This window comes from Aulonocara stuartgranti, assembly GCF_965226115.1.
Source record: "Aulonocara stuartgranti genome assembly, chromosome: 4".
In the NCBI taxonomy this organism is placed as follows: domain Eukaryota; kingdom Metazoa; phylum Chordata; class Actinopteri; order Cichliformes; family Cichlidae; genus Aulonocara; species Aulonocara stuartgranti.
This window is the reverse complement of record NC_138942.1, coordinates 13,594,053-13,619,293: the sequence shown is the minus strand read 5'-3', so window position 1 is coordinate 13,619,293 and position 25,241 is coordinate 13,594,053. Positions and strand designations below refer to the sequence as shown.

Here is a 25,241-nt window from a genome sequence, read left to right as displayed (position 1 = left end):
TTGGTTTAAAATAAAATAAATTTAGTACTTTGTAATACTGACCTCTGAATAGAGGTGAACACACTTTGGGAGTGACAGTTTCGTAATGATGTGCTGGAAATGACAGTCAGATGGTGTTAGTGCTGTAAAATGAAACAAAAAGCAAGTTGCAAGAGTGCTGATCATTAGTTTATATGTGGGTGTGCAAGTCCATGTTACTTGTCCCTGGTCTCTCTGCATGACGGCACTATGTGCAAACACGCCCCCATGTGCGTTTGCATGTAATTCCCCTAGATGACTTATTTTTCACGCATTGCAATTCCGAAAGCAGTGAGATGTGGGCGTCATGTGTTTTACTTGTGAAACAGTCTGTGGAGCCTGTGGTCATCACAGGTTCGACCCTGCCCTTTTTGCATGTGAGAGAGTAAGAATTCAGACAGATGAGGAGGCGTGGTGTGCGTGGAAGGAAATGCCTAATTTATCCCTTTTCTATAATATTGTAATGCCAACAATAAAATATGGATAGTAGGTGGTTATCACAAAGTATCTTTTAATAAGACCATTTATTTTCATTGTTCCAAAAACAAATAGTCCCTTCATTCTTCCTCTACCCTCTCTGACTCTCTTTTTAACGTCCTGCCTATTTCTGATGACAGCCACATTTCATCGGCTGTGTCAGTGCAGAGGTTTGCTGAATGCGAGCCAAGCAGTGCTCCAAGCATTTTCTTACGTTGATGAACTCCCTCTTCATCTGCTGGTTTCTGGGAAATTACACCCACTTGGTGCCCACCTCTGAAGCAAGCATGTTTAGGGCCTTTCCCTGCTGTGCTGTGGTTATGGTTATTTTGGGTGGAGCAAGGAAAGCATCGATGGTTTCAACCACGTTGCTCCGTGATTATGCGGATTCAGATGACATGTCGGGATGCAGTGTACGTTTTGATTGCAGGATCTGGGTGCCATCGTGCATCTGTCATATGGATTTTGCACAAACTATTTTTATGTGCTCTCAAAAGAGGAAAGTGTATAAACAGTTTCCTTCCTTAAAATTATTAGTTTGCTAATTTTTTCAGTTTTCTCCTTGGAGTGAAATTACAGTCCTGTATACAGCTCTTCTCTAATGTCAGTCCTCCTCTAAGGCCTGGAGCAATGTGGCTGTTTCATATTGGGACCTGCTGTCCTGTGCTGTCCTGTTCATTTTTTTTAGGGTCTGCCAGGCCCCCTACTTGACATCGTGTTTCTAGAAAGACAATTGAATTTTCGTCTTTGAGATCATCCTCCCTGTTGTTATTTTTTTAGGCTGTTGAACACAAGCCCCTGCTCTGGATTTCATCATTGTGACACTAACTCATCCAGGCAATCAGGAGATAAGGTCATTAAATGCAAGGAGGGCCATATATTCTCAGACCTATCACCACTTTGTTTGTGTGTTAGGTGGTGCCTTCTTGTGCATCTGCGAGGAGGAATTGTGACCAGATTTTTAAAAAAATGCACATATATATTTGGGTTTGTCTTTGCTCAGTATCATCCTGTCAGCTCCCGCTTATAAACAAAATTTATTCAGACCCCACTGTGACTTTAAATAGCAGAATGCTCGGTATGTATATGTCCGGTATGCCAGAATTACTTAAGGTGTCGAGGTTTGATGTGTGAAAGGTCAGCTTCATGTGGACTCCCATTTTCCCCCAGCTGTCTGAAAGCAAAACAGGAAGACAGCATGGCATTGTTTTGGTGCTCCTTCAGTCTGCTCTAAAGCAGTCCCTGTTTTTTAACTTTCATCGTCTATCATCCCTGTGTTAAATATTATCAGAAATTCTGGGAAATGCCATAGTTATTTACCCCAATGTCTTTAGGTTTACTTGCTTCTTTTATTAAAATAAGCATCCTCAGTTATACAGATTTCTTTCTGCTGGTTATATATTTAAAGTTGGATTTTTTTTTTCTTCTTTTTTTGCTTTTTGTATGTTTGTGTCTCGTCATTTATGAGTGACGTGCTTAGGATAATTTCTGAATGTCAGTTATATCCTTCGATTGCTTGCTTCTCTTTTTTTTTTTTTTTTTTTTTTTTTTTTTATAAATATAAAACCATCATCATTCCACTAACACTTTTACATGTGGTTAGAGCTGGGCGATAGAACGATAACGATATGTATCGCGATATAACTTTTACTCGATAGAGAAATTAAGCTATCGCGATAGACCTCGCCGCTCTTGTCCTTAAAAAAAAAAAAAAAAAAAGGTCAGCCAATCCAAATTAAGTAGCGCAGAGCCGAACCAATCACAGCCGCAGCGTCACGTCGCGTGACTTGTTAGGTACAGCACAAGTGCCAAGCCGCACGTGTTTGTTTGGGAAGCAGCCAGCGGGTAATGGAGCCAGCGCATAATGGAGGACATGAGTGTGCCGACTAGAAAAATCAACCGAGCGTGACCGAAGAGAAAACAGATGATGGTTCCAATGCCGGAGAGATTGTCAAACGGAAGAGCCATAGAAGTTCCGTAGTGGGAAGGTATTTCGGCTATTTCAAGTCTGACAAAAAACAGAGTAGCGTGCACTGTAAATTGTGCCGAAAGCAAGTCTGGAAATACAATAAACTGGTGCATGCGTCACACTGTGCGCCACGTTATTGTTTCGGTGAAATGAATTTCTACAATACTGTTACTGTTAATTCTACTCTCTGCAGTGTTTAAATGCTTACATATACACACAGTTACTGTCCCTCCACACATACGACTCGGTTCTGCTTCTATGCCCCAGCTTTGTTTACTTTTTCCCCACCGAGGCTTCTAGACTTCTGATTGGCCAACATTTCTGCACGGTTAGGAATCTAGCGCCACCTGCTGCTTTGGCATGTTCATAGCAGCATTTTCCTTCATTTCTGCCTTTATGTGTGGACGGGATTATTTTTTAAAACGGAAAATCTCAGTTTTCAAAAATACCCGTGTACGTGTGGACGTAGCCTCAGTCTCTGACTGGAAGCGCTAATTCGTCATTCGGCTTTTGTCAGACTAAAGTAACTGTTAAAACTGTTTGAAAAGCTAAGCTATACAACAAGGAGAGATTGAGAATTTCCTTTTAGTTCTCAGTTTATTTGATATTGACAAAAGTTAGTCAGTTTTGTCTGTTCTTCTGTAAAACAAACTAAGATTTATTTTTAGAATTAATATTTTGTTTCTAAGTGGAATTGACAATTTAGTCTGTTTCGTTTGTTCTATTTTGAAACTTAAACGCTTTAGTGGCTGCCTTTTGTGTAGTTTGCAATATTTGCCTTTATTTATCTGAAAAAGTCTCATGTTCCTTAAGTACATCTACCCTGTTGAACTTATTATGGGAAATAAATATTTAAATAAAAACAAGCTGCTGATTATTTCACATTTTACTTGTGAGCAACGGCACATTTAAATCTTACAAATATAGTTATTTGGCTTATATCATGATAGATATCGTTATCGCCTGAAATGAAAAAAACATATCGTGATATGAAAAAATCTCATATCGCCCAGCTCTACATGTGGTACACTGTGTGTTACCCAGTCTCATTGAATCAAGAATTTTACCTCTACAGTTATGTTGAGTCCTCTGTCCTCAGCTTTCGTCTCTTTATATCTGTTACTTTGTTAACTGCTGAAGACTCACTGAGATCCATAGAGTCATCCAACCTTTGACCCCCTTTAACCTTTAAACTCTGCTGAGGAAATGAAACGAGGAGGTTACAGAACAGATCTTGTGCTGAGCCACTGCAGGAACTGGAGAAATGGCCTCGCATGCCAAATAATGTATCTTCTGTCTTTTTAATGCAAGTATTTAAAGGCAGCTGATTATCAAGCAACACTTTACAGCAGAGCAGACAGTTTTGGGCACACACCTTTTTCTTGGAAAAAATTTTAATTATGAGAGAAGCCACTGAAACAATTTGAATAGCAACGTCAACATCAATGTCTTATTTGTTTTATATTGAAATGTCATTATGTGTTGTTTCCCATCGGGAATCCACCTTACGAACAATGCAGATTAATGACATTTACTACTACTACTACACTTTGTGACTACTTCCCTTACTCCATACCATTAGTTTTTGTTATTTTACATGGTATAGCATACATTTTGTTTATCAAGTAAACCAGTTAATCAATACTTGTTTTTAGAAATTGACTATGTTAAATATATAAATTACACAAACACACAAGATGCAGCTAAGTCATTATTAGCATATTTTTAAAGTTATGCTTGGTCTTAATAGGGCTGCTGACAGAATAGCCTGATTGCTTTATTAAGAAACTGTCACTGTTTTTTAAAGAGAAAATGTAAACTTTCTTGTTCAAATGTAAAGCAAATGAAACGCACTGTTTGGAGTGCTGCTGTGCTTACAGTGCTCTGTGTCCACGCATCTAGTTTTCGCTCAAGTGGACAAGCAGGCACGTTGTCCATCAAACAGGCTAATAATAACTAAGGTGTGAGTGACAGGAGGACTGTCAGCACTTTGATACCTGTCACATTTGTGCTTCTTATGCACTGATGCTCAGTGCTGATTGGCTGACCAGACATTTTTTTTAAAAAAATTGTAGTTCCACAATAGCTGATTTCCTGTTTGATCCGCATGTGACCGCTGCTGATTAGGTCACTCTGTTGGTGTAGGCGTTTTGAACTCTTTAGTGTTTGTAATGCAAAGGCTTATTTGAGCCATCACTAACACTTTAACAAAGAAGGACTTTCACTGTATTGTCTTACGACTTACGGTAGCCCCTGCAGTTGAAAATGTCTTCTCATAAATCACCGCTGGTTTTCATTGTTCCTCGTACCATCTTCCACATTCCTTGCTATGTGTGTAATCACTTTTTGGAATGTTGAAGAAATGCTTCAGGGACATTTATTTATAGAAAATGGCAGGGATTGTGCTACATAGTGGACGTGCACATGGTCATCTATGCATGCTGACAACTTGCCATTATTGTATTGTTTCTTTTCCTTGTGGAGGACTGATGCACATTCAGGGCACTTGTATTGTGTCTGTGCAGGCACGTCTGCATGGTATGCCTCTGTCTGCGTACAGCCTTATGTACACACTTGGATCATGACTTTGCTGTTACTTTAACCCTAGTGGATCATTACCAGCCCTCACACACTGGGACAGTATTTCACTGGTTATTCTAACCCTTCATCTTCTTTCTCTTGTGTCTCTAGTGCCGGACGACCTCACTCCAGAGGAGCAGCAGGAGCTGGAGAATATCCGCCGGCGTAAGCAAGAACTGCTGGAGGACATTCAGGTAATCCTAGAGGAGGATATGTAGGCAGCGTCAAAAGAGACTCTTTTAATGTTAGTAAGGAAATTGGATGTCGTTTTTATTGTTCATTTATTGAAAGTGTTAACATTTTAACATTTTCTTTTATCTGCCAGTTTAGTGTTTTATCTTTCAAGGATAGAAACTCCTTCAGCAGCATTCTTAACTCATGCTTGAAAACCTTGGTATTCAAACAGAGAGATTTGCGTTCACTCTGGGGAAATCAGGTGACAAGGAAGGCAAAAAACATCAACCATCCTGACCATGTGCTGTCATCTGAGTTCAGGAAGTTGTTTTCTGCTCGTCACTACCTTATACCCCGAGTGTAGAACAAATGGATCCTTCATTCCCTCAGTTATTAGATCATCAAACCTGAACAGGGTTTATTTTAGTTTCATTATTTTCTGGCGTTGTTCGTTTTTAGACTTGTCCTTTTTATTCTTTTTATTTATTTATTTTTATCCTGATTGTTTGTTGATCTGTGCTAACAGTGCAACAGTGTTTGTGACCACAGCTTAAAGACTGTATGTTGTGTGACTAGGTTGAGTGGGTAAGCTTCCCTTCTTGGGGATAAATAAAGTTATCTTAATCTCAATCTGACAAAAACGGCTCCACACACAGATAAAAGGTGATTATGTTCTTATGACTGCACGTTTGCAGGAAGCTAGTAGCATATCCCTCCTGATTTACAAGCAGAGCCAGGATTCAAAGCAGCTCTGCTGAATTTCCATAAAGTGGTTTATTTGATTCCTGTCCATGGCCCACGATGATGTTTGTTGGCTTCAAACTTGAGACCAGGGCATAGCTCGTGAATCTAGCTCTATCTGTAGGTCAGTCCTCTCACTCAGTAAGCAGCGATAATAAGCAAATAGCTCGCAACAAAGGTGAGAGACTGTCATGCCCTGAAATGAATTATGATGGTTTCCTGAATTCCCAGTGGGCAAATTGGCTTCTGCTGACCCCAGTGGATGTTTGAGGTGTGATCTGTCACCCTTTCTTTTATGAGCTTAGGCCACCATCACTGCCCTTCCCCCTCTATGGCTGCCGCCGCTGCCTCTATCCTGTCCTCGTCTCTTTCTCGGTGCTCTGCACACTGACCCCTCTCCTCCTCACTGGCTCCCACACTCTCCTCTGCTGGCCCCGCATGTGAAGGCCTCAGCACCACACCCACTCTACTTTCTGTATGAGCACAGCCTTTGTTTGTGCAGATAAGCATCTGAGGAATGCGTTGTGATTGCGCAGGCCTTGAATGGACAGATGTTGTCTTTGTGGTTTCACAGTTGGTAAGTTGGCATTGTGTACAAGAAATATTGCATTGTCACGCATGGTAAAGGAAGAGGCTTGATGATTACTGTTAGTAGGCAAACGAGATCTATATTTGACTTCTCTTATGCTACTGTCTGTTCTCCCATGCTTTGATCAAGCTGATCTCATCCTCTGCATCCTCTGCCTTTACTGTGCCAGTCTGGCACCAGCAGGTCTGGCAACTAAATCTGCCTCTGAGACCATTAATCGGTAAAATACCACACAAAATATAATCCTTTTCCATGCTTACTTACTCCATTTGTATTGAGGTTATCCCCTAATGTTTTCCGCCCAGTGAAATTCAGATTGAGAGGATTGTTTGGCTCAGACACATCCTAGCAGACTTTCTGTGAAATAGGAGCTGCTATCACTTTATAGTTTAAGGAGCATACACAGTGTTGCATGTGCAGCATTATCTGAAGAGGCCAAAAAGTGACTTTTCTCTCTTTGTTAAACTGTTTGCTCTGATGTGAGTATTTATGCAACAAAAGGCCACCTGACTTACAGACAGGGGGGGGGTTGTAAATACAAATGCTTTGCATGTTATTTGCATCGGTTATCCCTTTCCACGCCTCTTCGAGGGAAGTTGATGGACATATGTTTAACCTGTTCCTGACTCCCAACAAGGCTAATATATATATTTTTTTCCTTTGCAGCGGCTGAAGAATGAGATAGCAGAAGTTACTAGTGAAATTGAGAACCTGGGTTCCACTGAGGAGAGGTAAGAGAACTGGAGTGACTTTCCTCCCCTGCAAACACATTTCTTTCTCTGTTGTGTCTAAGTTGCTTGCTTTCTATTAACTTAGCAAATGAAGCTGTCAATTATTCATGTTTGATGGCTAAGTTGGGCCTCCCATCTCACCAAATTGGCTATGCTTTTAAAGCCGTTTAAATGTTTCATCAGGCACACCCTCATGATGGGAGGCCTCATTGAATAATGCAGTGGGTGTTCGGGCAGAAGCAGACAATAGGTGGTCTCAGGGGAGGGAGTGCTTGGGTTTGGTCTACTCTAGTGGATAGGGATTCCATCAGCTGCTGGAAATCTCTGAAACGCTCTCAGTGGTACCTAAAACCCCATTAGGGGTGCTTATGATCAGATATTTCTGTGATCCATTGATTGGAGATGGTACATAGTAGTTAGTGTGTGTTATTGCTCTTCACATGAGTGCTGGACTTTTGCTGACAAAAGCCAAAGGAATGCTAGTGTGACTGAATCGGTGGGGAGAGATGGAAATGTAACCATGGTGACTGCGGACTCTAGGATTGCACTTTGACCCTGAAATTACTCAAAGCCTGAGAAACCACACATTCCCATATCCATGCTAACCTTTAACAACTGTGTCTGACCAACACCTTGTCATCACAGTTGAGACGGAGTATGGGAAAGCTCCTGACAGACCTTTTTAAAAAGAGACAGACACTGAGATAGGTGAATTGAGCAGTAAATTGAGTGTGTTTCAGTTTATCTAAAACTCTGAGCTTCAAATTTTTGTCACTGCTTCATATATACTAGATCTGAAAAATACTGCTTTAGTTGATTATTATTTATTGATCAAGCATTTTTCACCATTTTCTAATATAGGTGATAGAGCCTGACAGATATTAACTGATGTATAAATTCAATATATGTATTTTATTCTTTCAAACATACAAAACGTAGAGATTTCCTTAACATTTGATATGTGCAGCTCTGGGTCCTTATTAACATATTACAATGCAATTTAAATCTAATTTATTTTGTAGTCATGATTTACTCATTTAAGCTCTGCCTGATTCTCCTCAGATCAGTTGATTGTTGTTTTTGCATACAAGACTGTTGATTGATCAGTAAATAATTACCAAATAACTGATAATGAAGTAATATCTGTTATGTCCATCATTGTCATTGTGTCACCAGGTTATCATAGTATAACTATTCTGCATTATGTTCATGTTAGTATAAATAACAACACAAACTCTCTCTTTTAAAGGAAAAATATGCAGAGGAATAAACAGGTGGCCATGGGCCGTAAGAAGTTTAACATGGACCCCAAAAAGGTAGGTAAAAAAGATACCGTGGCTCAATTAGAAATATGATTTGTTTGTTGTGGTTTTCGTAATCAGGATATAACCTGGGGTTCACTTTCTTTCTCAGGGGATCCAGTTTCTGATTGAGAATGACTTACTGAAGAATACCAGCGACGACATTGCTCAGTTCCTCTACAAAGGAGAGGGCCTCAACAAAACAGCCATCGGAGATTATCTCGGAGAGAGGTCAGAAAGAAGATTTTATCCACTCTCTCTCTAACTGTCTTCCATTCATGCTGGCCCATTAGTCAGCAACCATACACGTGGTTGATAAAAGTATCAAATAGAGAACACATAGTTTCCTTATTGCTGTATTTCCTCTTGGTCAAGCTCACGCCCATCCTTTCCCAAACACAGGTTATTGGTTCCACATTTAGACCTTCCTCTCAAGACAATGATCGTTACTCTAAAGCCAACATCTGTGCTTGATTATCTTACTCACAAGTAACTTGGTCAATAGACTCACAATTTTGGAATGTGTGTTTGAAAGCAATTAAAGATTTCACTCGAGTGAAGAGATCATCCGTGTTAGAGTGAACACATAATACAGGAAATATTGATGGGCTTAATGTACGGTATGCACTGCTCGGGGACTGTAGGGATGGCAGTGTTACAGGCAGGGTGTGGTCTGTAAGGCCATAGCGGGGACTGGAGTGCTGTTGACGTATGCTTTTTGGTTGTTATCAAGCTATCTGGTTCTGTAAGGAGGGGCTGTGGCAGCATGCTAGTCTTAAGACACGATTGGTCATTTGTCCACTTGAGATGGTGTTGAGTGGATATGACTCTGAGCTCTTTAAAGCCTTGCTGTGATCCCAGAGGGCAGATTGTTTTCTGTGAAGGGCATAAAGGTCGGGGATGATGTCATGCTCTAGTTTAGATAAGTGAAGAGGGCTGGGAAGTGTGTGTGGTCCGTTATGTGGGGTTTGCTGGGAGCATCCATTGTATCGTCACAACCTCTTGCTTATCAGATTAACCCCCCCCCCCCATTTAATGCTAAATTTTATCAAACGCATACTACCATTTTATTATTTTAAGACTTATTAGCAGAATATAATATGGACATTTTCACTGACAGGACAATTTACCCTTTTTTATCTACCTTAGAGATGATTTCAATATCAAAGTACTCCAAGCCTTTGTGGAGCTTCATGAGTTCACAGACCTCAACCTGGTTCAGGCGTTAAGGTAAGATATCCTCCTAACATCTGTTAGCCACCCGGCTGACTCCTCATACTGTTGCTTCCTTGCAGGTTTATGTAAATCACCTGCACTAACATCAGTTTTCACGAACAGCCTCATTTGCAGTTTGTAAGGATGCAGCTGCCAGTTTCAGTCTCGAGGAGGAAAAGAAAAGGAAATAAATAAATAAATTCTTTGACACTTGAAGGAAGTCTGTTGCTCACTGCAGAGTTGTGTCCCTTGACAGACAGTTCCTATGGAGCTTTCGGTTGCCGGGAGAAGCCCAGAAGATCGACCGCATGATGGAAACCTTTGCTCAGCGCTACTGCCATTGCAACCCTGGTGTTTTCCAGTCTACAGGTATAGCCGTCGTGTCTTCTAGCCCAGCTTATAGTGCTGTCATAAAAACAGAAATAACCATAAATGTTAGAGCAGTGAAACAGAACAAAATGACTTCACTTCATACTTTCTCCTAATAAAATATCTTAATACAGATTTAGATGTTAAACTTGGCCTGTTGAATAGATCATTATCTGCCAACGGAGTTGGTGAATGTAAATTTCCTCAAATGTCTTCTGTGTTACCCTGATTAAATGGACTGGCTCTTATGTAGTACCTTTCTACTCTTCTTGAACACTCAAAGCACTTTATGCAATGTGTCTCATTCATTCATACTTTCACTTATTTCTGCATATAAGGGCTTTCTATTTAACATTCACAGTATGATAAACAGGAGCAATTTGAGGTTCAGCATCATGCACAAGGATGCTTTGACGTGTGGACTAGAGCAGCCTGGGATCCAACCATCCATCTTTCAATAAGTAGACGATTTGCACTACTCCTGAGCCACAGCAACCCCAATTAATCAGTAGTATCTCTTTAAACTCATACCTTTTCATGTTGAGCTGCAATCCAGTGACAGGTCAATGGAAGTCATGTAAAAGCTGGATCATTTAGCAGACACAAAGTCTGTTGTGGTGAACTGTGTCAGGAAGTGTCTGGCTTTTGGGAAATAATGACACTAGCAGACAGACAACTCCATCCAGTATGGATGCTGGTGGATGTAAATAATGCACGGGACTGCCTTAACAGGTTTTTATAAAGTGCTGCTGTTTCAGCCATGTGCTTCGCCTCAATGTCTTTTAGCTTATGCATGTATACACACTCATACATTAGACAGCACATGCATACTTGGTTGCCCACATGCAGTCCTCCTCTCCTGCCCACTCTGCGCCCTAATGAAGCTACATCTGCCTTTTTCCTCCCAGTTTGACTGCAGTCCCCTAAGTGCAGTCCTTTCAGCTCGACTAATTTACATTCATATTTAAACGCAACATTAAACACCCACACCATTTTTATGGTAAACGGCAACCTTTCACTGCCTTTCGAACCTCACCCCCTCTCATAGTGCGATCCCACTTTTGTTTTGTTTGGGTTTTTTTTCTTACAGACACATGCTACATTCTGTCATTCGCCATCATCATGCTAAACACCAGCCTCCACAATCCAAATGTAAAGGACAAGCCGACCGTGGAACGGTTTATCTCCATGAACAGAGGCATAAACGATGGAGGTGACTTGCCTGAAGATCTGCTCAGGGTGGGTAGCCCTTCCCAAACTTTGTTCCCTGAAATCACCCTTCTTTCCTTAATCTCACACATTCTTTACTCTTTGTTTTAGAATTTGTATGAGAGCATCAAGAACGAGCCTTTCAAAATACCAGAAGACGACGGCAATGACCTCACACACACTTTCTTCAACCCGGACAGAGAGGGCTGGCTGCTAAAACTGGGTGAGTGTGTACACAGCTACACGAGAACATAGAGAGGCTATTTTCACCCTCATGACTGCTCCCATAGATGACTTTGTTGTGTCATTAAAGCTGCACATATTTTTGCATAACCCGATAACCAGTGTCTCCCCCGAGGTAAATCGCCTCTGAATGCGTGCGTGTGGGTGTGTGTTAAAGGTTACTGTGAACACACGCGAATGGCTAGAGACACGTCTCCCCGCTTTAATGTATTATAAATGTGGTCTTGAGATCAGACCACCACATGTGGAGATCTTTGAATTATTTACGATGATGCATATGGACACGCCTGACATGCACACAAATACTGCGTTTCAAAACTTGTAAATCAAGTCACACACACACACACACACACACACACAAAACACACTCTGAAGTTCAGACATTTTCAGGAAGCTGTTCTCATTTTCTGTGCATTTTATAACTGAATTTGATATTTGAGATGTGTAGATTGGGACAATCTGAAAATGTTAGTGACATTTCTATGGCCTTTTTGTCCCTCATGTGTAAATCAACTGTATAGTTTGACATAAGCAAAGGCATAACCTGTATCATTAGAAATGTTTACAGGATGGTAACGAACCTTTCAGTGGTCACATTCAAATCACTCCTGGATGCCAATTCTTCATCTTCTGTTTCCTCTGACATATCTCTCTCTGTTGTATAAATTCACAAAAGAATGCATGAATGTATAGAGTGAAGACCTTCAGTCACTGTGAATCTTTACAACAGACTGTACTAAGGGAGTCAGAAATCATCTCTTTCCAATTACTCCTAAATGGCAGATTTGAGTAAAATAATCAGGGTGGAAGGTCAAAAAATTACCTGATATAATAAGGTGAGAACCCAGTGAGGGATATATTTCATGTAGTGCTTCACAGTAGCTTTCTTAAGTCCACATAGACTAGATCGCCCTCTTGTGGATTGGCTTGATATCAGCAGATGGGAAAGTTTGCTGATGGCGAAAGCTGTGAAGCAGTGCATTGAAGCCTCACTGCGACCAGATTAAAAGGACTGTGGTGGTATATTTCTTTATCATTTAATTTGATTATTTTTGTTTTCTTTTCCTCTTCGTTTGTTTGTTTGTTCCCATGATTTTGGCTGTTGTCTTTCCTCAGGAGGTATGTACACCTGCTCTTCCCCAACGCTAGTCCGTCTCTCAGCTCTCAGGTGCTTTCGGTGGCCTGCCATGCTTTCGTTCTCTTCCTCGTTTATTACATTCATACAGAGTTATTTTGTGTGTAGATTTTTTTTTTTTCTTTGTCTCCCCATTGACTCATTTGAACTTCAGATGTTTGTTTGTCTGGTCAGTCTCTCATGGAGCTGGTGGTTTTGTCCATGCTCTTTTATCTTTGTCGGGCAGTCGCCAGGTGCATTTGTCACCCTGTGGACTCGACTCGGGGAGCTACTGCTTTGTGACCACACTACTGAGCAATTTGGCCTTTTTTTTTTTTCTCTCTTTGCACTGTGGTGGTCACTCTCTTTGATCTCCCGTTTTTTGGAAGCTGCATTATACCTTTTTTCCATACAGCGAGCGCAACAAAGGACTTAGCTTTGAAAAATTGATCATGAACCAGTGTACACATTGGAAGCTGTTGTTTGCTCTCTGATTGAATGGAAAGGGAATACTGCACCTTTTCATCAATGCAGCTTTCCTTATCTCCTTGTATAATTCCTACACGTGGATCTGAAGGTTAACGTTGTGGCTCAGGTTGGTGTGGTGCTGGCCTGGACTGGACCAAGCTGTGGGAAGATGGCATGGACAGAGGAGTGTGCTGAAAGGAGCCAGACGTTGTTTTAATGATAAATTTATATATTGGTGTTAGTGGTGCATGTTTTCTTTAAATTACAAAAAAGGGGGTAACTAAATTCAACTCGGGGTTTGTTAATCATCAATTGCTAATTGACCAGAATGAGAAAAATCATCCTCAAATAAACAACCACCTCTTAACCTCCTCTCGTCCAGCCTCTCACAGTCCCATCTTGCATGGGTGACTCACTCCACTCAGCCCCACTCGGGCCTTGCACCGTCCACACACCTCTCTGCAACAATCTGCTGGGACGTCCCGCCTCGTCCCAGACATTCTTGCACAGGAGGCAGTGAACTCTTTATTTTTCTCAGAGTGACAGGAACTGACACGGCCATCAGACCAATCGCTACTTTTAGCCAACCCAATCAACTTTTAAGCCCGTCAGCTGTGTGATTCTGCCATCGCGTCTGTGGTCTCTGTCGGTCTGCTTTTGTCTTTTTTTCTTTTTTCTTTTTTTTTTTTTTTTTGCTGTTGCAACATGCTGACGAGTCAAGGTGCGGCGAAGAGCCCTATATCTCCATTTCCGTGTGCCAGTTCAGGCGTGTCGACAGTTTCTGTAGCTACTAAACGTAGACTGAAGTGTTGTGCCTGTCATGATGTCTGTAATATGATGGGATATCATATACAGCGTGTCTGCTGCTATATGATAATACAAGTGTGTTCTACATGTCAATAGAAACATCTTCAAACCCTTGCTTTTGGTAAATGGGTTTCAAAATGCAGCTTTTTACTAACATTGGTGGTGGGAAAACCTAGTCTAGACTTGGCTTAGTAGGCTTATGACTGTCATCGTTAGAAGGACCCCTCCCCAATAACTAAATACTGTTTCTATATAGATGCAAAATTGCTTAACTAAGCCCAAACAGGATATTTAAGATTGAAATGCCTGTGGAGAGACTAAGCATAACTTCAGGCACTGAGCTTCCTGCCTCTCTCTTCGTTGGCATCCTATCCTCCCAGAGTGTGGCTGCCATCTGGTACTGCGATCATGTTTCCCCTCACAGGAAGCAGGGTGACAAAGGGGGTAAGAGTTCAGCTAGAGATCAACAAGAGCAGAGTCAAGTAATGAGCCCCTGCTGCACTTTAAAATGAAGAAGAGAACTTAATCCACAGTCCCTCCTCACTTTCTATGTTCAGCCCTTATATATGGATTTTGCAGCTTTTTAACTGTTGCCCAGTAACATACGTGGTTCATCAAGCTTAGTGAATGCAGAGCATATAGATCTGTATGCTCCCTATTGATTCTGGCTCTCTAGCCCTCTGAGTAAAATGGTGTTGAGCCAAGAGAGGAGATGCCAGTTTTTTCAGTCATGTCAAAATATGATTGAAAAGTAGCAAACAGCTTTCAACTCAATCCCCAGATGTAAACTCTGGGTAGTTTTTATATGCATTTATCACCTATAAGGAGTTTCTTTATCATATGAACAGTATATCAGACTGGAAAATAGCAATCAGGCCCATAAATCAACAAATACAAGCAAAATGATAAAATAGTTATTATAGCTACAAGTGGTGTGGTGATGGGGAGCACATGGCATGGACGTGGATTGTGGGGTTCCTTAGGTAAAGGGAGTCCTCTGGAGCCGTCATCTGTCTGTCTGCTCATACATCTGTCTGCCTGTCTGCTGCTTGATACGGTGCTTTGGTGCTCGTTTCTCTTTCCATATCGCTTTCTCTTGCTGAGCATTTCTGATGCTTGCTGTGTGCTCAACAGGGGGACGAGTTAAAACTTGGAAGAGGAGGTGGTTCATTCTCACAGACAACTGTCTGTACTACTTCGAGTACACCACAGTGAGTACAGTTGTTTTTCTGTTAGAGTACCCTCCTTTGCTGTTGTTGCTCCTTCGTGCAGTGCTCTCATTTTATATTTGTGCAGGACAAAGAGCCAAGAGGAATCATCCCACTGGAGAACCTGAGTATCAAGGAGGTGGAGGACAAGAAGCCTGTACGTACAGCTCCCTCTAGTGGTTCATCTGTGGATTACCCACAGTTAGAGACTCAAAATAGCATTTTTAATCAACAGTTATTTTTAAAATAGTTATTTTTGTGGCATTGTCATTTCTAACTTAAATCATCATCACTTCTGTAGAACTGCTTTGAGCTTTTCATACCTGACAGCAAGGACCAGGTGATAAAGGCATGCAAAACTGAGGCTGACGGACGGGTCGTGGAGGGCAACCACACCTTCTACCGCATCTCAGCCCCCACAGCTGAGGAGAAAGAAGATTGGATGAAAAGCATCAAGTAATTTATATGTTTTTAATTACTTTACCTCTTTTGAGGTAGCTTAATTTCAGTGATGGCAGTGAATGTCACCACATGTCAAAACATGAGTTTTTGACTCTTTCTCCCATTAAAGTCAACATTTGATCTCCTGAATGATACATTTTGACAGCTCCGTTTATATAAATAAAGGTTTAGGGTTTTTCCAAGAGTAGTCCTAGTAAGCTGTATAGGCAGAAAACACCCTCACTAACTTCTGATTGAAACTCATTTGTTCTGGAGTCTGCAGTCCTTAAATGTGACAGAAACTGCTCTCTTCAGAAAATAGAAATAAGGGTTTAACACCCAGAGGTGTTAAAGAGTGGAAGAGTGACCCAACCACAGTGAGAACAAATCAGTTTTTACCTTTCAGTTGTAAGGTGCCCTGAAATGTACAAAAACACTATTGGTGGATTCAGTGGCGGTCCTAGCCTGTTTGGCTGTAATTAAAATCTGTAACATAATGTATTGTTTGTTACTATTTTTACCAATTCTTCTTGGAGCAACTGTAACCCACATTATTTCCTTAGGGATTAAAAAAGTATTATTCTGATTGTTTCAGGATACATAACCCGCCATTATCCAATGACACATCTGCTTACCTGTATCTTTCGTTTCTCCTCCTCTTGGTTTTAATTTTGCAAATTTAAAAAAAAAATTTTTTCCGATGCCCGTGATGCCGCCCCGGGCAACCGCCCGTGTCGCCCATATCAAAAACCGCTACTGGGTGGATTATTTTCTGCTGATATCTGTGAAAGCCATGCAAAGCAATGAAACGACTTTTAAAGCTGCTAAATCTGAACATATTTGTGTAAAATCTTTGTCCGTTTTTCACATTTCTTTTAATTCTCCCAAAATATTTTGTTTTCAGAGGCACATATTTTTCTAAACAGATTTTGATTTCTTGTCCTCGCTCTTTCAAAAGTACAGAACAGTATATTGAGTCTGATTATGGTGACTAGCTCCTAAATGAATGAATTAAACAGAAGAAGAATTTTGCCTTCCAAATGACTTTAATTAGACTCATCCTAAGAATGTTTTTTTTCCAGACAAAAAAGAGAAAAATTTGACCTTCTTGCTCAGCTGAGCCGTGTCTAACATTAGTGTTTTATGAGTGCGTCAGTTTGCACATTTTATGAAATTTTGCTGACATTTTTCTCTGCTTCTGCACCCACAGAGCTGCCATCAGCAGGGACCCCTTTTACGAGATGCTGGCAGCCAGGAAGAAGAAGGTGTCATCCATGAAGAGACATTAGGGGCACTCGGCTCTCCGGACGTTGCATTTGACAGAATAAGGGGCGCGGGGTCTGTTGGCCCTTCCTGGGCCATTGCAGAGGTCATGACCAAGGTCTGCCTCTGACCTCCCCAAGGCTTTTCTCTAGGATACACAACAGGTCTGACTTTTGGACTCTGCAGGCCAGAAAACAAAAAACAGGAAAGCATGCTGGGTTTTTAGATAAGAGTCTGGGCTGAGCGCCTCCTCTAACCTCCTGTCTGAATGTGTTGCTTTCTCTCTCAGCTTTTATATGTGCTCTGTCTATGAGACCGGAAGGGAGTGTTACTGTGCAACTCAGAGTCCCTTTTGAAGACACGTTAAAACAACACAGTTCTCATATACACTGCATACATACGCAACATCACAACAAGCATACTTTCATGGAGTCCTCCCCCGTCGCACACATTGTTTTAACTCAGCAGGTCTGACCGAGTGTGGCACCCCAACCAGAATATTCCTCACTGTGTGGAAGAAAAGCAAAGATCTTTTCTGACGTGCTTTAATATGTTTTGGTAATACGTGTCTATTTTTACAGCTTTTACTGTCAAGTCCTCTCGAGCCTTTTGTTGTTTGCTTTTGTAGAATAAAATGTTCAGATAGAAGCTGTAAAGGGGCTGCTATGAGAGGGAGGGAGGGTTATAATTTGCCAACTGTTAGTGATTTTTTTTTCTTTTTTTAATAGAAAAAAGAAAACAAACTTTTTTTTTTTTTTTTTAAAAAGGAGAAAAAAAAGTTGCCACTCAGGAGATTGCTACCATGTTCAGAGACTTTACAGGGTGGGTTGACTTGGATCATGTAAACAACTCAAGAGATGCATTCAAAGGCACGACGGAGGCCCGGGCTGAGCTGTGTTTGTATGTGAAACTGCAGAGAAGGCGTCTGCTTGTCTGGGAGGGGATGCATCCCGGGGATTATGGGCCTGTCTATCGCTTTGGGCTTTTGAGGTCTGAGGATTTGGGGGGGGGGAGAAGCAAAAAGTCGGCCCATTTTTTCCCCCCTCGTTGTCTCATTTCGACTCTAAAACCAAATCATTATATTCCCGTATCATGCAAAAGTCATTGAAATGTCAGAAAACTTACTTTACTGCTGCACAGTGCCTGGTGCCCTAGATGAAATGTGATGAGAAATGCTGCTGGTTAGCAAAAGTAATTTAGATATATATTTTTCTTCCTTTGTTCCACTCATCCCACCTGTCACGCTTCTTTAGAGGTTTGCTTTTACTGTTATAATTAAACAACATTTTCAGCACAGCCTCATTCATCGTTATGTTTAAGACACACTGTAGTTTATGAATATTGCTTTAAAGGAGCAGAAATAAAAGTTTGTATTATAGAAACAGTCCGATCCTTGTCTTAGTCCCTGTCTCAGGATCCAGTGTGCCAGGTGAAACAATACTGAAGAATGTACTGTGGTGAACCAAAATATATATATATATATGGAGAGAGAGAGGGCAGAATGGCTGATTAGCGAGGCACCAAAAAAGCAAAAACTAGTTTTGAGGGTACAGTTAAACAAATAGGGTCTGATTTGTACACCAAGCCATCGTCTCGACTGCTCCACAGTTGTCTCTCATCTCATCTGTGCCTGCTGTCCCTAATCCCACCCCCAGCCGTCCTGTTTCCTGGTCTCCTCCTCTCCTCTCTGCTCTTCCCAGCGCACTACTCCTAGAGGATTAAGCAAAAATGCAAAACAATCATAATTCTAGACAGTATTGGTTTATTTATCAAAGTTGTACATATTTAAATGTATAGTGGGTATTGTGTTTCTAATTTTGTTTATTTGTTTTGCCATTTTCCTTTGGCACTCTGTTAGAATGACTGAGTTAAGGTTTCTATCAATGCCATTTAACCAAGCTGTAATAAAGACCGAATTGTCACAATGCTGACTGTTGTATTCTGTTTCGTTTAAATAGAGCACTGAAGCATATCATAGTTTTAACATGACACCACCAGGTGGCAGTATGTGATAAGGATCACTGGCCATTGTGCTGCAAAGACAGGCGTGCTATTTTTTCCGTTGCAAATGGTTTATTGTGCACTTATATGCTGCTAATTAATGCACTTTCCCCAAATCGATGCCTAAATCAAATTATGGTTTAAATGTTGCCAGTCAGCCACATATATGGCTGTGACTATAACTTCCACTTGAGGGCAGCCTTGAATTTGAATCATGCCCTCTGTGTCCTGAACGAACACACAAGTCCCAAAGAACATTTGCCCTTATAAAATCCACCCTCCCCTTCTGTTACTGTTTAAAACCAGGCCTTATTTACCCTTATAACATTTCATATCTTTTCACGGGCTTGATTTCAAAGTATTTATGGCAGAAATGTCAGGACAGCAGGGAAAGGTCGATATTCACAAGTGAATATGTATCATATTAAATGATGCCTGGAAAGGCAAATCAATAGAAATGACTTTCTCAATGGAGCAGGCATGCAGGAACCAGCAGGATGTAACTGTTGGGATGCAGTGCAAAGGGAGAACATCTGGGGTCACAAAGGCTAAGATGCAGCTGGATTTGTGTTCCATTTTGATGCCGTGTGTCATAGTGTCATGGGAAAGAACTGGCTGAAAAGTGATTGTTTCTTATTATTAATGACTTTGTAAAGCAGTAAATGATAGGAAGCAAAAAAAAGTCACAATCCTGCTGCTTCTGTGGGGGGAAAAAAACACCATCTTTGATGAATGGTCTGCATATTTCTTCCCTATTCTTTCCATCATGTTCAGCAGTCCATGTGTAATTTCACACAAGACCCTTCAAAGTAGTTTGGGTAAACATTTCAGCTGCAAAAACACAAGTTAAACAAATCAATCCCATCTAAATATTTGCAGGAAATGCTAAATTGTCCTCGCGCATACGAGCTGTTTCTGAGTACATGGATTGATAAAGTTACATATTGTTTCTTCTCGGGCTTTAATTAATGTAGATAGTCGAAATGTTTTAAAGTTGAAACGTGTTTATCTGAACTGAAAACACAAAAAACCCTCAAAAAACAGAAGTTCTGTGATCTGTGGAAGATTAAAACCTTGTTGCTTTTTTTTCCTTTCAAACAAGCGATGTCTAAAAACAAGGCTAAATAAAACTGCTTATTTGTTTGATATTTTCCTCTGGGCCATTGCCTGCAGTGTTTTGTGAAAACATGGGTACAAATTATGCAACAATTTGTTCCAGATGTGCACTGAAGACAAAGACAAGAGATTTGTAGCCCTGAATTCCTGCGTTGCATCAATGCATTCTGTTATTAAGTGCATTACTGTATAATCAAAGTGGTTGGTAAATGGCCCCCGATCATCTTTGCATAGCCGCATTCAAGTAATATTTTGCACCCGTGCTGTGAAACAGGGTGATTTTTGAGAATTGCAGAGCAAGAGCGAGGAGGTGATCGTGACTGATGGGAAATGAGAGGCACGCTGCCACTGAAAGAACAAAAAAAAGTGAAAAACTGAACGTGTGGTGGTTGCGAAGCGGCGGCAGAAGCAGGGAAGTCTTTGTTTTTTTGTTTTTTTTACATTTCTGCACTCTTCTTCGCTTCTCGCATGTCTCACTCGACGTTGGAGTGTGCGTGACAAAGGGAAAGGTGATATTTTCTTCATTAGGAGTGGAGAAAGGAGTGGACGGGCTGTACTGAAAGAAGATCCCGGGAACAAACTGTATTCACAAATATTATTCAAAGCCAAATATTCTTAAAAAAAAAAACAAAGGCACGGTATAAATGGCATGGCTCAGTATGACATAGCCGACCTTTGTGCGCTGAAACACACACCACTCGGCTGTGCTGTCACTTTAGGCTTGCTTGGTGGATTCACTTCTCTGTGGTTAAGCTGAGGAAGGAGGGGGAAGGTCTGGGCCTACTGCAGCTCTTATAGGCCAGGGAGAAGGATCCTCCGTCTTCTCAAGTAAGTGGAGACATGTGAGACCAGTAAGGCTCCAATTAGGCCCAGACTATTTCCCAGAAGCACTGGAATCCTCCCCCTGCCTCTCAGCCCACCTCTGTGGGAGAAGGGTGCACCCCACGGTGTCCAGACCTGACCTCAGCTGGCATGAAATGGGCTTTCTCTCGTAGTGGTTCATGCAAGCAAAGAACGTTACACATAGAAAGGCATGCGCATACAAACACTGTGACATGCAAAGAGAGATGCAACACAGCATTGTGGATGTTTTCACCCAAACCCATCCACAGCTGCACAGCGTTTGCTCTGACTGCTCTCTTGGGCCTCGGGTTTGCATAAAATTACCAAGTCAACCCAAAACAGGAGTGTGTTGTTTGTCTGGGATTTTTTAAGCTGATCTAGTAAGTCTAAAAGTCATCATTCATGTTAAGCAGCATTGCTCTTCTACAATGGGAAGAACCTGATCTCAAATGGCTAAAAAGAAAAAAAAGAATCATGCTTGAGCAAACACAAATACACACAGAGACAAAGCACGACACACAGACAGGCTGGAGCCGTTTGCAGGTGGCAATTAAGCATGTTTTCAAATGCAGGATTGTGCAGCGTTCAAGGTGCATGTACACTTTAGGTGCTGTGCTGACACATGTGTCGGTGGTTTACTGGAAGAAAAGATCCCGCTCAGATCACTTTAGCAATCTCTCTGGTAAAGGACAATGAATATAACCTCAGGGCAGGATTTCTGAGAAAGGGAGTTAAAAGGAAGAGACAACAAAGACAAGACTCCCCCCCCCACACAACCCCCCCCCCCCCCCCCTCACACACACACACACCCTCAACTGTCTCTCCCCTTACATCTCACTCTGCCTGACATACCCCTATAACTATGCAAACAGCATATTTACTGTGCAGTGAGTTGTGCATAAGCTAGCTGTTGGGAGCCCTGTTTAAAACTGTGATGGTCAACAGCAGGAAAACATAGCTTGCATGGAACAAAAAGTTCACTTCATCTCCTTTCAAAGTGTTTGTGCGTGTGTTTTTTTATCTCAAGCATGCAATTGTGTACGTTTGAAAAGTTTCCTGCACAAAAAATCTCAGAAAACGTCTAATTAACACCAACTGAAGGAGATCTGTGTTCCAGCTTTTATTTAAGATACGTGACAAAAAACCTTTCTGATAAAATCAAAACAGCAGACATGTTCGCTTAAAAACCCTCTTCTTTCCTAACAGTTGCTTACTTTCCCTGAACAATATAGTTTTTCCCATACATTTTGAGGACGTCCTCTTTATCGCTGACATAGTGACCCAGTTGTGAGAGCTTGGAGGAAATAAAAAGTGCTCACAAACAGGTTCCTCTTAACAATCAACAAGGTGACAATGTCTACTGGTAGATTTATGATTTAGTTGTAAAGATCACTAAAGGATGCGTAACTGATTAGTACCTGTAAGGAAAGTATGCTGATTGCAGTTACCGGCATTGTAGCTGAGAAATGAGACAGCCACTTGTCTGTACACACAGTTGTGATATAGTGGAGTAATTGAGGTTACACTCCTTCTGTTCGTGTCATAACAAAAACTTCTCTGACTTCTGTTTTGGTAACGAGTTCATCTACATGTGAATTCTTTCCTTTGTAACTGGTAGCTCTGGATATAATTATACAGAGCGTTAAAGTGAACGCAAAACCTGCGCTGGGGCCATTTTTTTCCATTTCAGCTCTGCGCTGGGGTTTGCTGCTCTCCTCGCCTGACGGTTTATAGAGCAGACTCTTGTCAAAGGGCTTGGCCTTTGCATCAGTGGGCTTTCTGCAGCGTATCACAGCCATTCAGCATCCTTTAGTGTTCAAGCACGGACTAATGGTTGTGACTGTTTCGTTTCTTTTTTTTTTCTTGAAAGCTTTCATATTTTCACATAAACTGAAACAGAAAGCAGAGGTGAGCAGCAAAGCCGCATCAGAGACTCAACACGACAGTGGGCTTAGCGTGGGCTAACGATTCTTGTGTGACGGAGGGGTCGGTTTTAATTTTGTGATTGACTTTTTTGAGTGCAAACTTTCATATATGCTTCCAGAGCAAAACAGAGAGCAGAGGAGAGCAGCAAAGCAGCGTTAGCAACTCTCTGCATAAAGTTTTACTCAGTATGAGTTAACAATGGTGGCATGGGCTCATGGTTGAAATTGGATTGCTGTTATTATTATTATCCATGCACCAAGCAGTTTGTTACCCACCTGGAAACATTCACATCAGCAGCCAGTTTAGAATCGCCAGTTAACCTAACATGCATGTATTTGGACTGTACCCATAGAGCAGGGCATCTAACATGCTGACGCTCAGAGGCTCTCATTCTGGAGTATCCTTGGGCGACGCACAGAACTATGAGTTGACCCCGGTGCATATATCAGAGTGCAAATGTTAACCAGTGCTAAGAGTGGTGCTTTGAGTGCTCAGCTGAGTAGGAGTAGAACTTGCTAACACACAGCAATGGAGTAATGGAGAGGAGGAAAAAAAGACAGAAGGTTGTTTGTTTCAGTGGGAAAACAGGAATTTATGAATTTTTCTGCACATTTGTTGAGCTGTGGGTGGATCTAATTCTGGGAAACTGAATATTTGTGTGAGTAAGTATGTGCGTGCACCGAGAAAGAGAAGCACATTGTTTTTCTTCCCTACGAGTTTCGCGTGGTTTAATCTCACGTCCAAATGAAATGTCCTGTAGATTACCTCATGTCGATTGAAGCGTATTGTATAATTTGCAGCCACAGGACTTCGAAGAACCTGAGATTAGAACTTCAGGAAACTGGGATAAGCTGGAGTAATTTCTGGAACCGCCAGATTGTTTGTTTACATGCAAGCGTATGTTTTGGAACAGGCTGTACCTTCCTTCCAAGATTTTTAGTTAAGAACAGGAAAATGAGGGGAAAGGAGGCGGTGGTTTGGAACAAGTCCAGAAGAATTTCCTGTCTATAGGGAGTGCCCGACTAGAAGAGGACAAAAGGAAATGCCTTGCAGAAAGAGAACGGGAAAGGTCTGGCAGTTGCAAAGCACTTTTCTGAACTCTAACTCAGGGCCGGTTAACACTTGTTCTTTTTTGTGATTAATGTCTTTGCTAATGAGTCAAATGTTGCTGTATTTTAGGCACGGAGCCAGCGTAAAAAGTCCTTCTTTGTAAAATATGTAATCACAAAACATATCTGAAATACGCAGGAAAGGCCATGCAGACAGGGCCTCCCTCTGTTAGGGCCTCTTGGAAACACTGAGCTGCTGTTTTCGGAGGCCGCAAACCTCAAAGTGTAGGAGTTGCATTTCTCTGATGCAGGGCAGCAAAAAACAGGATTATCGAGAAAACAGAACTGCAAAAGGAGAAGAAATGCATCTGTCCTGAGCTGTTGATTTATGACACACAAGGAAACAAACACTAGCAGATGATGATGGAAAAGATGAAAGAACGTTCCTCTAACACTAAAAGAGAGTCAGACAGAAACACACCTGCGCTAGGAACAATAGGCTCCATTCAATCCAGCGAATGACATTTAGTCCATTTATAGTCTCATGATATGACTTCATTGTATCCGCGGAGATCACGTGCAAGGTCAATGAGGTCTCACAGACATACGGAAATGTTTACAGATACAGAGAATAGTTGCGATCAAAGCTTTCCCGCGTGTGACTGATATATCCCGAGACGTATTCTCACATATCTGAGTCGGATCTTTTAGATTGTCCAGAATGATGTCAGTAAATGCAAAATCCTCATTTGAGATGAGGTTGATCTACAGTTTGAGAATATCTTCCAGGTTAACCCCCTCTGATCCACTGAAATGTCCCTGTCCTGTCCCTAGTCCGTATCACAAGGCTCCATCAGCACTTTTATCTCAACAGTAACCGCAAAACCTGTGTGTGAGCGTTGCACATATACACAATAAATCCTTCCGGAAATATCGCGCTTACTGGCAAAGCATGGGATCAAATTACTACTACTGCGTTATAGAGGAAGTTTGCGTTTCTGTGTTTGCATGTTGGTGCATTTGGATGAGCCCTACATCATTCTAGCATCTGCATATAATAAATGTCTGCATGCACAACACAAGGGCGATCATGCGTGTTTTGGCAGCACGTCCCCTCAGTTGAGTGCATTTAAACAAGGTGTTCTCGGTTAACAGTATCCCTCAGCAAACCTGCTATTATGGCGCAGACAGATTTATTACCAGCTGCCTGAATGACATCAGCCAGCTATTTCTGGGATTTGTGGGAATCAAAGTCCATTTTGAAGATCCCGATTATGTCATTAGCTCCCTCTGTCCCCAAGCATTCGATACTGATAAAAGAATGGTGGCGGCAGAGGCAGATGAGCCAAGATAGGCGGACAGCGTCACATCAATCATATTATCTGCACC

General features: G+C 41.5%; 1 protein-coding gene across 3 annotated transcripts in view; it reads left to right on the top strand.

Moving 5' to 3' along the window:
* cyth1a (cytohesin 1a) overlaps positions 1-18,842 on the top strand; it is a 42,840-nt gene extending 23,998 nt beyond the window's left edge. For 2 of the 3 annotated variants that reach the window (XM_082531190.1, XM_082531191.1), the window contains exons 2-13: positions 5,156-5,238; positions 7,215-7,279; positions 8,529-8,595; positions 8,693-8,811; positions 9,730-9,810; positions 10,052-10,164; positions 11,255-11,403; positions 11,485-11,596; positions 15,140-15,216; positions 15,302-15,370; positions 15,515-15,669; positions 16,865-18,842. In XM_082531190.1, coding sequence (XP_082387316.1) covers positions 5,156-5,238; positions 7,215-7,279; positions 8,529-8,595; positions 8,693-8,811; positions 9,730-9,810; positions 10,052-10,164; positions 11,255-11,403; positions 11,485-11,596; positions 15,140-15,216; positions 15,302-15,370; positions 15,515-15,669; positions 16,865-16,943 — 1,169 coding nt within the window. In that variant the 3' untranslated portion in view covers positions 16,944-18,842. Of the gene's footprint in view, positions 1-5,155; positions 5,239-7,214; positions 7,280-8,528; positions 8,596-8,692; positions 8,812-9,729; positions 9,811-10,051; positions 10,165-11,254; positions 11,404-11,484; positions 11,598-15,137; positions 15,217-15,301; positions 15,371-15,514; positions 15,670-16,864 lie in introns of all 3 variants that reach the window. The other variant, XM_082531192.1, reaches the window with a different exon arrangement.
* The last annotated feature ends 6,399 nt before the right edge of the window (positions 18,843-25,241 follow it).